Source organism: Protopterus annectens, chromosome 7.part0 (assembly GCF_019279795.1).
Source record: "Protopterus annectens isolate FY-2018-M chromosome 7.part0, PAN1.0, whole genome shotgun sequence".
Taxonomy (NCBI): Eukaryota; Metazoa; Chordata; order Ceratodontiformes; family Protopteridae; genus Protopterus; species Protopterus annectens.
In genome coordinates, this window is record NC_056739.1 from 622,828,047 (window position 1) to 622,842,139 (window position 14,093).

At 39.6% G+C, this 14,093-nt stretch overlaps 1 protein-coding gene across 1 annotated transcript in view; it reads right to left on the minus strand.

Moving 5' to 3' along the window:
• Positions 1-14,093, minus strand: part of VPS13C (vacuolar protein sorting 13 homolog C) — a 6,956,796-nt gene that overhangs the window by 3,554,126 nt on the left and 3,388,577 nt on the right. The window contains exon 37 of the mRNA XM_044076309.1: positions 1,114-1,222. Within this exon, the coding sequence (XP_043932244.1) occupies positions 1,114-1,222 (109 nt within the window). The remainder of the gene's footprint in view (positions 1-1,113; positions 1,223-14,093) is intronic.

Below are 14,093 nucleotides of genomic sequence, written 5' to 3' on the forward strand. Positions count from 1 at the left end.
CAGAGCTAAAGGGAAGAGATGGCTTTGTTGTTAAAGTTTGTTAGGTTGTACACTTGGTTTACTAAAGTTTGCCTTTCACTATATCTGTCGAGGTGTCACGTAAGCATTTGGAAGAATTTATAGCAAATCACCCTGTGAATGAGGGGGAAAGTGTGTAAGCAATCCTGGGCAACCATGTGTATTTGTAAGTATATAACATGGCAAAATAGTGTTATATACTGAAACGACTGGAAGAATAAAACTGGCACAATGTACTGCAAAAGTCATTTTGCCTGTTATACTGCTATCTCCAACAGCAGGACTGTATAAATTTAGAATGAATGAGACAGATTCTAATGTGAGAACAGAATCAAGAGGCAAAGACGCAGAAGAAAAGCATATTAGTAGGTCTCAGTTTTACAAGCAAGGATTAATGCTTCACCCCACTAGTTACACTATTTTTTACTGAACTGCAATAAATCAAGCAAGGCATACAACATCCTAAATTTCAGTGCCAATATATTTTTGGTCACTTTGCTGCAATGCATTCACACAGAAGACTTTTTCTCCTGGAAATACTATACAACTACTGTGAACTAATGTTTATTTAATTTTGTTAAATGTATAATTTTATGATGCGTCTCCATCTTTGTTAGTTGTAAAACAGTTTTGCCTTGGTTCCGTACCTTATGTTGAGCTTGAAAATGGTCCATTGAGATCAGAGAGATCCAATGAGATCCACTCCAGTTGACAAATACATGTAGAAATAAATAAAATACCCCAAAGGCCACAAATGATCCCTTACATTACAAAGGTTACAAGACTTAAAAAAAATTACTACACATATAAAATTAAAGCAAACATTCAGTATAATGAAAGGCACTTAACACTGTGTGCGCTATACACAAAAATTGTACAGTGTGTGTAGTGGGTTATGTTTTAATATATCTATGTGAAAGAAACCTTAACAGTTATTATCAGTTAGTGACTGCTGAAAGTGGCAAAAGCAATTATTTTCAAAATGGATTGTGTTTTTATTTTTTTTCTTCATAAAGACAGTATATAATCAGTGGTGAACACTATTGTGTTAAACAGTTAACTGTATTAGACACAGTATACAAAAGATCTGGGTACCTTCAGAGTACTTTGGCTGTTTTTCCTCCTGTAATTCATTGGGGACACCTCCAAAATTATTTGTCAAAATTTTCTGCAAAACATTAAGATCCTCTTGACTCAAGACAACCTTTAAAGGGAAAAAAAACATGAATAAGTAAAAGTAAACGTAATTGCATTTCTAAAGCTTCTATATATCAAATGCTAAACAAATTCTGTTGTCACACAGGCACTCTATAAACATCATTGAAATTATTCCTGCATCGCTACATCGATTCCTGAGTTACAAGAGATCTTCACTATAGTAGTAAATGTGTGACCTCAGTTAGTCGCTCACTGTCAATTAATTTACACTTGACTCAAACTGTGTACCAAAAAATAACTCCCTACAAAGCAAGTGAACAGTTCATTGGGTCAGAACTTCCACCTACTGTAAGCATGGCTGATTAAACAAAATGAAGAAAAGGAAGGCAACAAAAGTCAGTTCTTAGAATCAAAAACCCTAAGATTAGTAAACAATGGCAGATTCTATGTACGACAACAAAAGCACACTGACCACAAATAAGATGTAAAATCAGCAGGTCCATTTCTGCCACTTATCCCAGCACAAAGTGACATAAAGGTCAATTTCTGTAGTACAAAATGGGAAAAACCCTGATTATCACCCTGGCAACCCAAGGCATCTATTCGTGCTGGCATAGACAGGAGAAATATAGCAAGGCCATGCCTGCTCATCCCTCATTGGTGAGAGGGGTTAACTGGCGGTGCCTATTCACCCTGCTTTGGTGGGTGAGCAGGTGTTTCTTGCTCACCCTTCCTTGGTGAAAGGAGATGAGGTACATGTGGCTGAGCAAATCTCTGCAGTACAGTGGAGATAACATGGATGTGTTGCCTTTAGACGTGGGGTTGTGACTCCATTACACATAGATGTACATCACAAGCCTATTCTGTGCTATCTTCTTGGACACGCTACAAACACAGCTACACAGAACTTAAAACCAATCAAACCAATCCCTTATGCATAGATAATTGCTTCTGATCTGCATGGCTTACCCCAAAGAATGAATACGTCCATAAGGCATTCACCCCAGCAATGAGCGAATTCAAACAGCAAATGAGTGGTATGGGTTCTTTAGAGACTATAACATATGTCAACTGCTGTCTTTAACAGCAAATGCTCTTATAGGTTTGCTTTAAAGTCTTTTTGTCTGTTTCCTATGAGAGATCGCTGAACAGTGTGGTCTAGGAATTTGTCCTCATCTTGCTGTTGTGTGATCTTATAGCTGGTACATGTAACATGGGGAGAAAGGGTGGAGTAAGGGGGTTGTTTGCCCTCCTCCCCAATATATTGTTTTTTAGTCTTTTTTCCACAGTTTGATTTTTTAGATTCAATCTAAAAAGATTGCTCCTTTTCATTTTGCTCTTATGATAGACTGCCTCTTCTTTAACAAACTGTGTGTCATTTACTTTGCAGTTGCAAGCATTCTTTAAACTTTCCCACTATAATTAAGGTAATAGGAGCAAAAACATTAAAACATATCAGCTCCATGGCAAAAAAGGCTCAAATTCTGATGGAGATCCAACTGCTCCAGTACTGACTAGTAAACTGGGCACCAATAGAACCCACAATGGAGTGAGTGGCCGATGCTGGCTCACTCATCCAAATGGAAGCGGCTTGGTCTGCTACAATGCTGGCACCTACTGGTGACAGCAGTGCATGACACAAAGCCAAGTGCAGCCATCTACCTGCACATGTTCACAGCAAAAACACAACATGCTCTTATATCTGTATATCAGTTAGCTAACAGGGAAAGGGTTAGGCCAGATGGCCAAAAAATGGAAAATTCTCAATGAGTGACCAGTAGTTGTACTGGGACTAGCTGTTTCTCTGAATATGGGTCATTAATGGGAAAAGTTGAATCAAGGGATTGATGGTCAGCAGACGTGGCAAAAAAGCATACAAAAAACACTTGCAGCACCAGTTAAAACACTGCAACAATATATTTTACATTATTTTCTTGTTAAATTACTGTGTAATATATTTGAAAAACATAGTACAACATTTACAGGGGACAGTGCACAAAAGAAAATTCTGCTGTAGAAAATCCACTATGTACAGTTTTCCCTGCAATGAAGTACAGGAGACCTAAGCTATACAATATCCACTGACATCTTCCAGTATTTCTTAAGTGGGTAAACTCCTTATCAGAGATATTATATTCATAACAAAACTAGATTTTTCTGTTAATAACAATTTTGTCAAGTTCATTTATAACCTGCCTAAACTAACCGTTGCAGATGTCTGTGAGGTCAAATGGTGCAGTATGCTGACTGCAGGCCTTCCAACACACCTTTCCTCTCTTATAGTAACTTAAGCTCCAGTCAAACATGCAGAAATTAGACTCACTGATAGATACTATGCACCTCTCACAAAAATATGACATAGGGCAGTGAACAAATTCAGGGTACAGCAACTGTTAACCATATAAGAATAAATTAAAACTGATGGATTTTTTTTTTATTTATTCCCAGCATTATTGAAATTCTCACATAAGTTCATAGTTTGGGCCTGAAGTCCATTAAAAACATAGAACTTATCAAAATAGGATCATATGTCTGTTTCCGACGCATGCATTAAATAGGTTCTAATTTTCAGAAATTCATATGTTGTAATGAAACTGGAACAAACAATTATATATCCAAGGTTTTAGGTTTATATTTTCACAAGTTAATATAAATTTAAAGATTTGGTAAAGTCTGTAACAATTCACCTTTAAAGGCTTTAAGACAAGGATTGGTTTGCCCCTAGTATTACCTGTGTAGGTCAGTAGAGTGTTTTAAAGTGTGACATCTTTCCATATAATTTATTTCTTTCACAGAAGGTATTTTTTTAAATTTACTTGAGGTTTAATAGATGTTCATCTGTACAACAAATGTAATATTATATTCTATGATTAAATGTATACAAATTTTATATACTAAAACTATACTTCATCTCTTAAGGACATGTTTTCATGAATAGCCCAAGCTGCCTCACAACCTCACTGCGATTTATGGTATCATGTCTGTTGGTTTAATCTTTTGATGTTACGTTTATACCTAAAAATCATAGCACCCATCATCATGTTAGCATAGGATCATTGGCAGTTACTAGGCTAATGACCCTACAACCCTTTTAAGTCTAGCCAAGTTTTATCCTTATTTCCATGATCAGCACCTGTCACCCCTGTCCAAGAGGGACAAAGGTGGAACCCGTGGTGAATTTATGGTTACCCATCCAATCGTCCAGACTGCATCTGAAGAGGGCCAATAAGGTGCTTTGCTTGACATGAAGTGGGAGTCTGTTCCAAAGGTGTGGTAACCTCTGGGAGTCAAATCTGTCCCTCCAGCAGATTCTATTAATGTCACACACTAGGGCAAGGCCTTTATAGTGAGTAACCTGCACCATTTAACTTGCAGATGTGCAGCATTTCCAAAAAAAGCAGGTTCAAGGATTGCCTTATATGCAAGGTAGAGATCACCTCTGAGTAGTCTGTATGAAACAGAATAAAGTGACAGTGATTTCAGGAAATCCTCATAGAACAGATGATGAAGACCTCAAAGTTTCCTTGTGAGGAACCTTTCAGGTCTCACCAACTGCTGCAGGTGCTTGGAAAAGTACATACCAAAAGGAGAATTGCACTCAATTATTGGCCTAATGAGGGAAGAATACATGGAGGTTATAACTTCTTTTCTTCTGGAGGCAATGCTGTTACTTATGAGATAAGCAACACAGAATGCCCTTCTTACCACTGTGGAGACGTAAGGTTGCTGCCAACCTGTGTGCCCAGGTCTTTCACCACTGATGGTGTTGTTACTGATGTGATAGTTAGCAGGAACATTGCTCTTACTGAAAGGGATAACACTTTTTTTGCATTGAGTTTAAGCCCATGACTTTAATACCACTCATTTGTTTGTGTAAGACCCTCGTGTAGGATTGTTGACACTGTCTGGAGATTCTATGACTGCTCACAGTTTGCAGTCATCAGCAAACTTCGTCAGCCACGGACCTTTCGTTTTAGCTTGTACTTGATTGTAGGTCTGCTGTTGGAGGTGATTTCCCCTATTTGGACTATATGGGTTCTTATCAGTAAACCAGTTAACAACCCATCTAATGATATAAATGGGTTGATAACTAGCTGGGTGAGTTTGTCAATGATGCCCGAGTGGGGATAGTGTCAAAAGCCTTGGCTTCTGTCAGACTAATATTTTGATGATATATTTATACGTAAATCGCAGCACCCCATCATCATGTTAGTATAGTGTCAGTTTAATTATCATGTTACATTTATATCTAAATCACAGCACCCATGACTACGTTAGTATGTTTTGTCAGTTTAATATTTTGATATTAAGTTGATACCTAAAAATCACAGTACCCATCATGTTAGCATTATCAGTCAGATTAATATTTTGATGTTACATTTACACACAAAATCACAGTGTCTATCATGTTAGCATATGTGTTAGATTAATATTTTGATGTTATTTTTATACCTAAAATCACAGAGCCCATCATGTTAGCATCTCTGTCAGATTAATATTTGGATGGAATATTTATATCTAAAATCATAGTGCCCTTCATCATATATATATATATATATATATATATATATATATATATATATATATATATATATTCACAGTTATCAGGTGCTTACTAAATTCTATAAATCACACCTTTCTTTAGTACTGTTACACGTAGAATACCTTTTCTTTTAATGTTAACTTCTCTTTTCCCGTCCCCTTATGCTGCTGCCTAGGACCCCCCCCCCCCCCAAACTCTTTCATCCTTCTGGAATGCTTTCTTTTTCTTTTTTCAGATATTGCTGCCATGCAAAAAAAACAGCATTGGGATTTAGTTTAACTTTACCTTAGCCTCTCTCATTTCCATTTCATAAACTCCATTCAAGTCCATTACTTGAGTTTGCAAATTTTGTCACTTCTGATTTCTACTTACAGCTTTCTTTATTAATAACAAAAAATTGCAGAAAAGATTATTGACCTTCCTTCGTTCTCCAACTCAAAAGGCTCCACCAAAATGGAAGCCTGTGCTAAGTGTTGAAACTTCTCTCCAAATGAGCACAACGAGGTCTCACTGGACTTGACTGCACTGTCATGCCTCAACAGACAATCTCAGAAAATATGTACCCAAGCTACTTAAGTCATCCATCTTCTGACATCTCAAACAATAACCCTGAACTCACTCGAACACTTTCAATAACCTTTCCAATGTATAAAAAATATTTGAGGAGACACTCATACCCACACCTGCAGAACCTGTTGGACATGGTCCCCTACCTTGGAGCTAAACAAGCTCACTTCCATTCCTCCCCCCATTTTGTTGTGTTTATAAGCATCCAGCCTACTTTTCTCACTCCATTCCCACCAGCACAGCTTTAAATGAAATCACCATTCGCTATATCCAACTTCCCATGCCTTCAAAGATTTCTCTCTGCATAATTGCACAACAAATTAGAATAAATAAAATGACCAACTGCTCATCCCAAGTAACTTCACTGTAACTCTGCCACATGGTGCTTTGGCTCATACTTTCCAAAGTTTATTCGTAATAAACCCAACCATCTCACTTCTAATTTACTGATGAATTTCAACTTCACAGTCTTAAAAAGACTTGGTTGTCAGGAACCCATACATCATCTGTCTGGTCTTTCAGACTCATGTACTTCATACGTTAGATAGATGGGTTGCTGACACTGCCGTGCAGCATGGGGGGGGGCTCAGTGCTATACTCGAGTGTGTCATGCTTCAGGTGCTTCAAATGAGATGTCAAATAAAAGGTCCCATCTGCTTGGGTTGGTGGTAGCTTATGTAGAGGTAAAAGCATCCCACAGCACCTATTAAAACAAGTAGGGATCATTTACTTAACAGAACATAAAAACATCATTTACATATTTATAAAATAACAGAAATGCACATTTATATTTATCATTTTTTCTTATAACATCCTCATTGTTATTCTTCCATAACTGATCCCCACAACTATGATCTGATTTTACTTATTTGCTTTTGTTCTTTGACTGGGAAAGTCTAACTGAGCAGAACCCATTTTCACTGAAGGCCCGGGGAAAAAAGCTCCACCACAGTACACCTATACTAACAAGTAAATTTCAGACAGTTCTCACAAAAACAACAGTTATCTTTGTCAGAAAAAAACAAACATAATTACAAGACAGGTCTACACTGTAAACTATTTCACATCAACAATTATAAGTTTATACAGTTCTTGTAGCTCTAAAATATTGCAGGAAGTAAATTGATAATGTAGAAGGGAAAAATGTAGTTTAGCATTCTATTTCACTAAAGAAAGGCTTGCAGAAAGTTCAAGATACATAATGAAGTAAGTTATAAAATCATGTAAGAAGGGAGATTTTAGTACTGTATAGGTTTGTAAACAGTTTAAGAGATATAATGAACTAAGTTATAAAATTATGTAGGAGGGGAGACCATAGTAGTGTGTAAGACAGTGGTAATGGTATATGACAGAGCACGGTACAGGATTAGTTGTATTTAGGCTGCCTGTTTCATACTGGTGCATCCAGAAGATTCATAACTTGGGTACAAATGGGGATGCAAAAAAGATAAAGATGGGAAGTATTGTTTAAGGGAGGGAGAAAAGAGGTGTAACCAATTCAAGTGCACGAGGGAAAGTTATTGGGGTGTAATAACTCAAGTAGAGGAGGGCAAAAAGTTAGTGATAATCAATAAGAAGTTTGTGCTTTGACTAAAGGTCTCAACCTGGTGATGAACATGAGCACGACCAGGAGTGGGTAAGGTATTGTCTGAGCCAGATTTTAGATCTTGGGAATTTGTTAATCACGTTTACTTGTGTAGAGATGATTTTCCAGAGTTACAGATTTAACAAGAGTATAGCCAAGTCCCCTAATGAATTATTTGCTTTATTAGTGCTAAGTTGAACTGTATAACCAGAATGGAGGTCCTTCATGGAGGTGTAGGGCAATAATATGTTTTTTAATACAGGGCATTCTTCAGGATGATATAGCAGTTTGCATGCTATATCCAGCGGATATCGTGTTATGTAATAGTTAAGCTCTAGACATCTTAGCTGCTCTATCACTTAGCAGTGGTGAGTTTGGTGTGCAGTGTTGGCAGCAAATTTAGCTACTTGCCTGTTACAGGAGGCTAGTTTGGATTTTAGTGTAGAGCTTAGGTTTGTAAGGATAGGTGAGGGTTGGAAGCAAATAGGATGAGGCTAGTATTTTTCTTACTGGATTTGTAAGATGCTGTTTTACCCTATAAAGGGAGCCAAGTTTCTGGTGGGTCTCTAATTGTTTGAAGAATATGTTGATCAGATTTAAGACGGTCATCTATTACAATGTCCAGTAAATTACTCTATGGCGTTACCTCAATGTTATTATTTGCAGATGTAACAAAGAAATATTGTTTTTGGTTGTGATAATGTTTTAGGGTGAAGAGCATCAGTTTTGTTTTATTTGGATTAAGGGGTAGGTTTGAATTTTTCTGCTAGATTTCGACTGAAGCAAAAGAAAAAAGAAGTTATGTACTCACCATAACGTTCCATGCGAGTTGTTCATCTTGCCTTCATTCTTACTGACGGGTTCGGAGACGATCCTCAGCTCCGACTTGGCGAACTGCAAAAGCTCGAGGCCTTCAACCAGCTCGAGGCCAACTCCCTATCCCATGACGCACCCTGATCTTCCCTCAGATCTTGTTTGCTGCCACCTGACTACCTACTACCATTAATATGCCACTCTGAGACTTGGATAAGAGACAATGCACCATACAGCAAAAGGTGACGGACCTCAAGTAGACTGGATGGGGGTTGGAGGGTGGGATGTAAGAATAAAGGCGAGATGAACAACTTGCATGGAACGTTATGGTGAGTACATAACTTCTTTCTGTGAAGTTGTTCTATCTCGCCGTTCATTTTACTGATGGGTAGTGTCCCAAGCACCATCTTTCTCAGACGGCTCACGGAAGAATTTTCCTCAGAACTGTGGAACCAAAGGAGGTCCTGTCCCTGGAGGCCTTGTCTATTTTGTAATGAGTGATAAAGGTATGAGGTCTTGACCAAGTAGCTGTTGCACAAATAGCATCTAATAGTAACCTTAAAGAAAAGGCTAATGAGGTTGAAACAGCTCTAGTACAGTGGGCCTTTATTTTCTGTTGTAAGGGCGCATTCTCGAAACCATAAATGAAGGAAATGCAGTCTGACAGCCATCTTGACAAGGTTACTTTTGTCACTGGGGCACCTTTTTTTTTTTTTTTTTTTTAACTCCGAAAAAGCAACAAAGAGCTGATACGTTGATCTGAATTGTTTCGTTCTATCTAAATAAAATCGGAGTGGTCTATGAACATCAAGTTTGTGCAGCATGTATTCCCATCCCATTTGTGTATTTAGGAAAGAAAATGGGCAACTCAATGGATTGGTTAAGATTCATCTCTAAACAAACTTTTGGTAAGAAGGATGGATTAGTTCTGAGCGAAACTCTGTCATTATGGAAAATCAGGTAAGAAGGATTGATGGTCAAGCACTGTAACTCAGAAATCCTCCAAGCAGAAGTATAGTTATCAAAAATATAGTCTTCCATGAGAGAAATTTCAAATGACAGGACAAGGCAAGGAGGTAATATAATTCGGGAGAGAACAAAACTTAGATTCCATGGCATGGCTGGAGCTCTGGATGGTGGTCCCAAATGAATGGTACCCTTAAGGAAGGCTTCAGAGAGTCGATGTGACATTTATTTTATTTATTTATTTATTTATTTGTAGTTGGTTTACCAGGATAGTCCATTGGGTCAAGAAGAACCTGTTTTCAATGGAGTCCTGGGGAGAAAAGCTCCAAAAAATACAAAGTTACACACATTTACATTTGAATTGAAGAGTTACAATACAAATTATAGATCACAGCAGGTAGACATACTTATAATGACAATTATAGGTCACAGTGGGCAGTAATACTAAATAAAATCAGTTCAATATAAGATACATTTGGATATGAAGTTAAAAGAAAAACATCATGCTGCAATAGTTACCAAGAGAAGTAATGCCAACTAGGCCAGAGAGTGAATTAGAGGAAATGGAATTATGTAGGGTGGAAGCAGGAGCATTCACACTGATATGTTAGATGCGAGTGTAGTGATTTTTTTTAAAGCAGAGGGATATGTTAGATGCGAGTGTAGTGATTTTTTTTAAAGCAGAGGGATTTGTGGTGGTACAGATGGATGGTGGAAGGGAGTTCCATAGACGAGCAAGTGCAAAGGACAAGAGATGTTTACCAGGGGGACGTTTGGGTTTATATAATTCAATTAGGTTATGGTTGCTAGATCTTAAGAGTCTTTCTGGGAGGTGCATTTTAAAGGTTGAGGAAAGGGAGGAGTTGAAAATAAGTTTGTGTGCATGAGAAAGCTGGATATAGGAGAGATAGTTAGGGAGTTCTAACCATTGAAGTTTTTGAAGGGATACACAGTGATGTGAAGATGACTTGTGGCCAGTAGCAAATTTGGCAATTTTGTTATAGCAGGAGGAGAGTTTTGCCTTAAGAGAAAACTGTAAATTGGATAAGAGTGGGGCACCATAGAGAAGAGAAAGGATGAGAAATGTGGTAGAGAGAGTGAGCTTAGTAGGGGCGGTTAGGAAGTGATTATAGCGGTAGAGCATGCCTAGTTTCTGGTGTTTTTTTTATGTTAATCTGCAAGTGGGAGTTAAATTTAAGCTGATCGTCAATGTGGACCCCTAATAGTTTAGCCTCAGATACCAGCTTGAGAGATGTATTGTCCTGACTGGTGATGGAGAATGTATTTCTGTCTAATGTGAGGATTTCTGAGGGGGTAAATACCATTTGTTTAGTTTTTGAGGCATTGAGGTCTAGGTGATTGTCTAACATCCATTTTTCAGTGGTTGTGAAAGCATCTTGGTTCAGTTTCAGGAGTGCAGGGAGATGGAGGTGGCAGTACAGATAAGTGAGTCATCAGCATATTTGATAAGTTTTGTATTGGGGATTGAGTGGTGGAAATCATTTATGAAAATATTAAAGAGAAGGGGACCTAGTATGGATCCCTGGGGAACAACAGTGGGGGTATTTAGGAATGAGGAAGTGGCATTTTTCCATTTAACTGACTGTTGTCTAATGAAGACATGACATTAGAACCTTGGAAGCCAAGACGAAAGTTTGAGATGGCTACTAATTGAACTCTGATGGTAGCTGCAGCAGCTCCTTCGTTGAAAAGTTTAGTCAGAAATTCCAGTACAGATGGGATCGGAGCTAGGTAAGGATCATCATCATTCTGAGATGCCCATAGAGAAAATCTCTTCCATTTTCAAAGATATAACTTTCTGGTGGATGATTTATGAGAGGATGTTATAATATGTTGGGCCTTCGCTGACAGGTTGTAAATCCTGGCTGTGTTCGAATTGGAGCAGCCAAGCTGTCAGTTTGAGGGAATGAAGAGAAGGATGAAGTGCCCCTGATGAATGCGTCAGCAGATCCAGAACTGGATCCAGGGTTCTTCCAAAATATGACGCTTGAAGGAAGGGAAACCAAATTTGCAGAAGCCCACAAGGGGCTATTAAGATTATGGTCCATCCCAGAGACTTTGCTTTCTGTAATACTTTGGGTATCAGAGGGAAGGGGGGAAAGGCATAAAGGAGACCCAGGGGCCAATTGTGCACCAGTGCATCCCTTGGGGCATCCCTAGGCAGAGGGATCAGGGCAAAGTAGCTGCTGCACTTTGTGTTTGTTGGGGTTGCAAAGAGATCGCACCAAGGCTAGCCCCACCTGTGGAATATCCGTTCTGTTACTTGTTTCTTTAGGGACCACTCGTGAGGCAAAAAAATTGCCCTGCTTAGCTTGTCTATCACATTGGATCCCCCCCCGCCAGGATGTGCAGTGCTATCAGAAAGTGCTGAGTGGAATTTGCCCACTGCCACACTCTCAGGGCCTCTCGACACAGGGGATAACATTTGGTTCCTCCTTGTTTTTTTATGTACCAGACCAGTAACATGTTGTCTGTCTGAATTGCAATTGTTCCCGGAGGTAGAGAGTCTTGAAAGGACTGCAATGCTAGAAGTAGTGCTCTCATCTCCAGAACATTTATATGCAGATCAGCCTCCTGTTTCTTCCACGTGCCTTGGGCTGTTCTTCCCTGATAATGCCCCCCCCACCCTATCAAGGTAACATCCATGGTCACCATGGCTATGGGATTGGGTAGAACGAATGGACGGCCCCTAGTTACCTGTTGAGATGTCAGCCACCATTGAAGGTCTTTCTTGCACGTATTCGTTATGATGATTTGCTGCGACATTGGGAGTTCCTGAAAGGACCATTGAGAGAATAGAAGCCATTGTAGAACTCGTACATGTAAACGAGGGGAATGACTGATTGCTGCTGACATTGATCCTAGCAATTTGAGCATCACCGAGATTGGGGCTTTTGTCCCTGGAAGCAAGTCTAATATTTGTTTTCATAAGAGGCAAACTCTTTCTGGAGGCAGACTTAACATCATTGAATCTGTGTTTAGTTCTGCTCCTATAAAAACAGTATGTTGCGATGGCGATAAGGCAGATTTTTCTGAGTTGATGGTAATCCTCAATTGATTGCAGAGATTTAAGGTTGTGTCCCTTGGCTGAATGAGGTGATGCTTGGTGGTGGCAGTGAGGAGCCAGTCGTCTAGATATGGAAACACCTGGAATCTCAAATGTTTCAGGTGAGTGGTGACTAATACCATACATTTGGTGAACACTCTGGGGACTGTAGTGAGACCAAAGGGCAGAGCACAAAATTGATAATGGCTGGCTCCCAGCCAGAAGCTTAGATGATCCCAGGATGGCCTGTCCATCTTTGTGTGGTATTACGCATCCTAAAGATCTATAAAGCACATCCAATTGTTTTCCCCCAGAAAGGGGAGTATTGACTGAAGCATGACCATCTGGAACTTAGTCTGCTGAGGTCCAGAATAGGTCTCCAGTCCCCGGTTTTCTTTGGAACTAAAAAGAACCTTGAGTAAGTTCCAGATACTCTCTGGTCTGCTGGACGACTCTTCTCCAGCAACCTTTGGACCTCTAAGGCTGCTTGCTCCCTGTGACTGGATGGGACATTTGGGATTTTTTTCACTAGAGGGGGTGGCATGGCAAAGGGAATTGAGTATCCTCTGGATATTATGCTTTGTACCCAGCTGTGTTATATATAAAGAAAGGCGTCCCCCGAACTGCCTCCAGAGATGAACATTCGGGCCTCCTTTCAGGAGCACTGACAGGGCTTGCCAAAGAACTGATCTATGTCGCCCTGGTTCTGTGGACCCCCTCTGCCGCGTGGGTGACGTCTTCCATTATAACCCCCTCGTCTGCCTCTAGAGGTGTTTCTCCATGAGTGTCCTGGAAAGATCCTTGAGATTTACGGAACCATATCTTTCCATCCCCCCCTTTGGGGTAAAAAATTTGGGGTAGAAAAACGTACTCTGATGGCAGACTAAGGTCTTTCCATCTTTTTCACTCCTGTGTTTCCTTTACCTTTGGTCTGAAATGGGACGAACTGTCAAAGGGGGTGTTAATGAAGGAAGACTTAAAGGGTTCTGCAAAGGAACATAAGCACATCCAAGAATGTCTCCTGAGCTGCTCTGCTCGTACCATCAGCTGCATATGATAACAGAAGCACAGACAAATTCACAATCAAATTAAGAGTGGAGAGCTGGGAAGTTACCTTGTCCAAAACCTCTGCAGCTACTGAACCCTGCAGGGTGGCTCCCAGCTCCTTCAGGAGATCCCTTTGTAATCTATTGAACTGTGTGAGATAGTTCAGTGATCGAAGGACAAAGGCCGCTGAACTAAACATACACTTCCCATACCTGTCCATGACCCTGGATTCTCCATTAGGAGAATGAACAGATGTGAAGTCTCTAATAATTCCTTCTTGGTGGCTACCGCCACCACCACCATAGCATCAACAGACCCTCCTTTAGTAA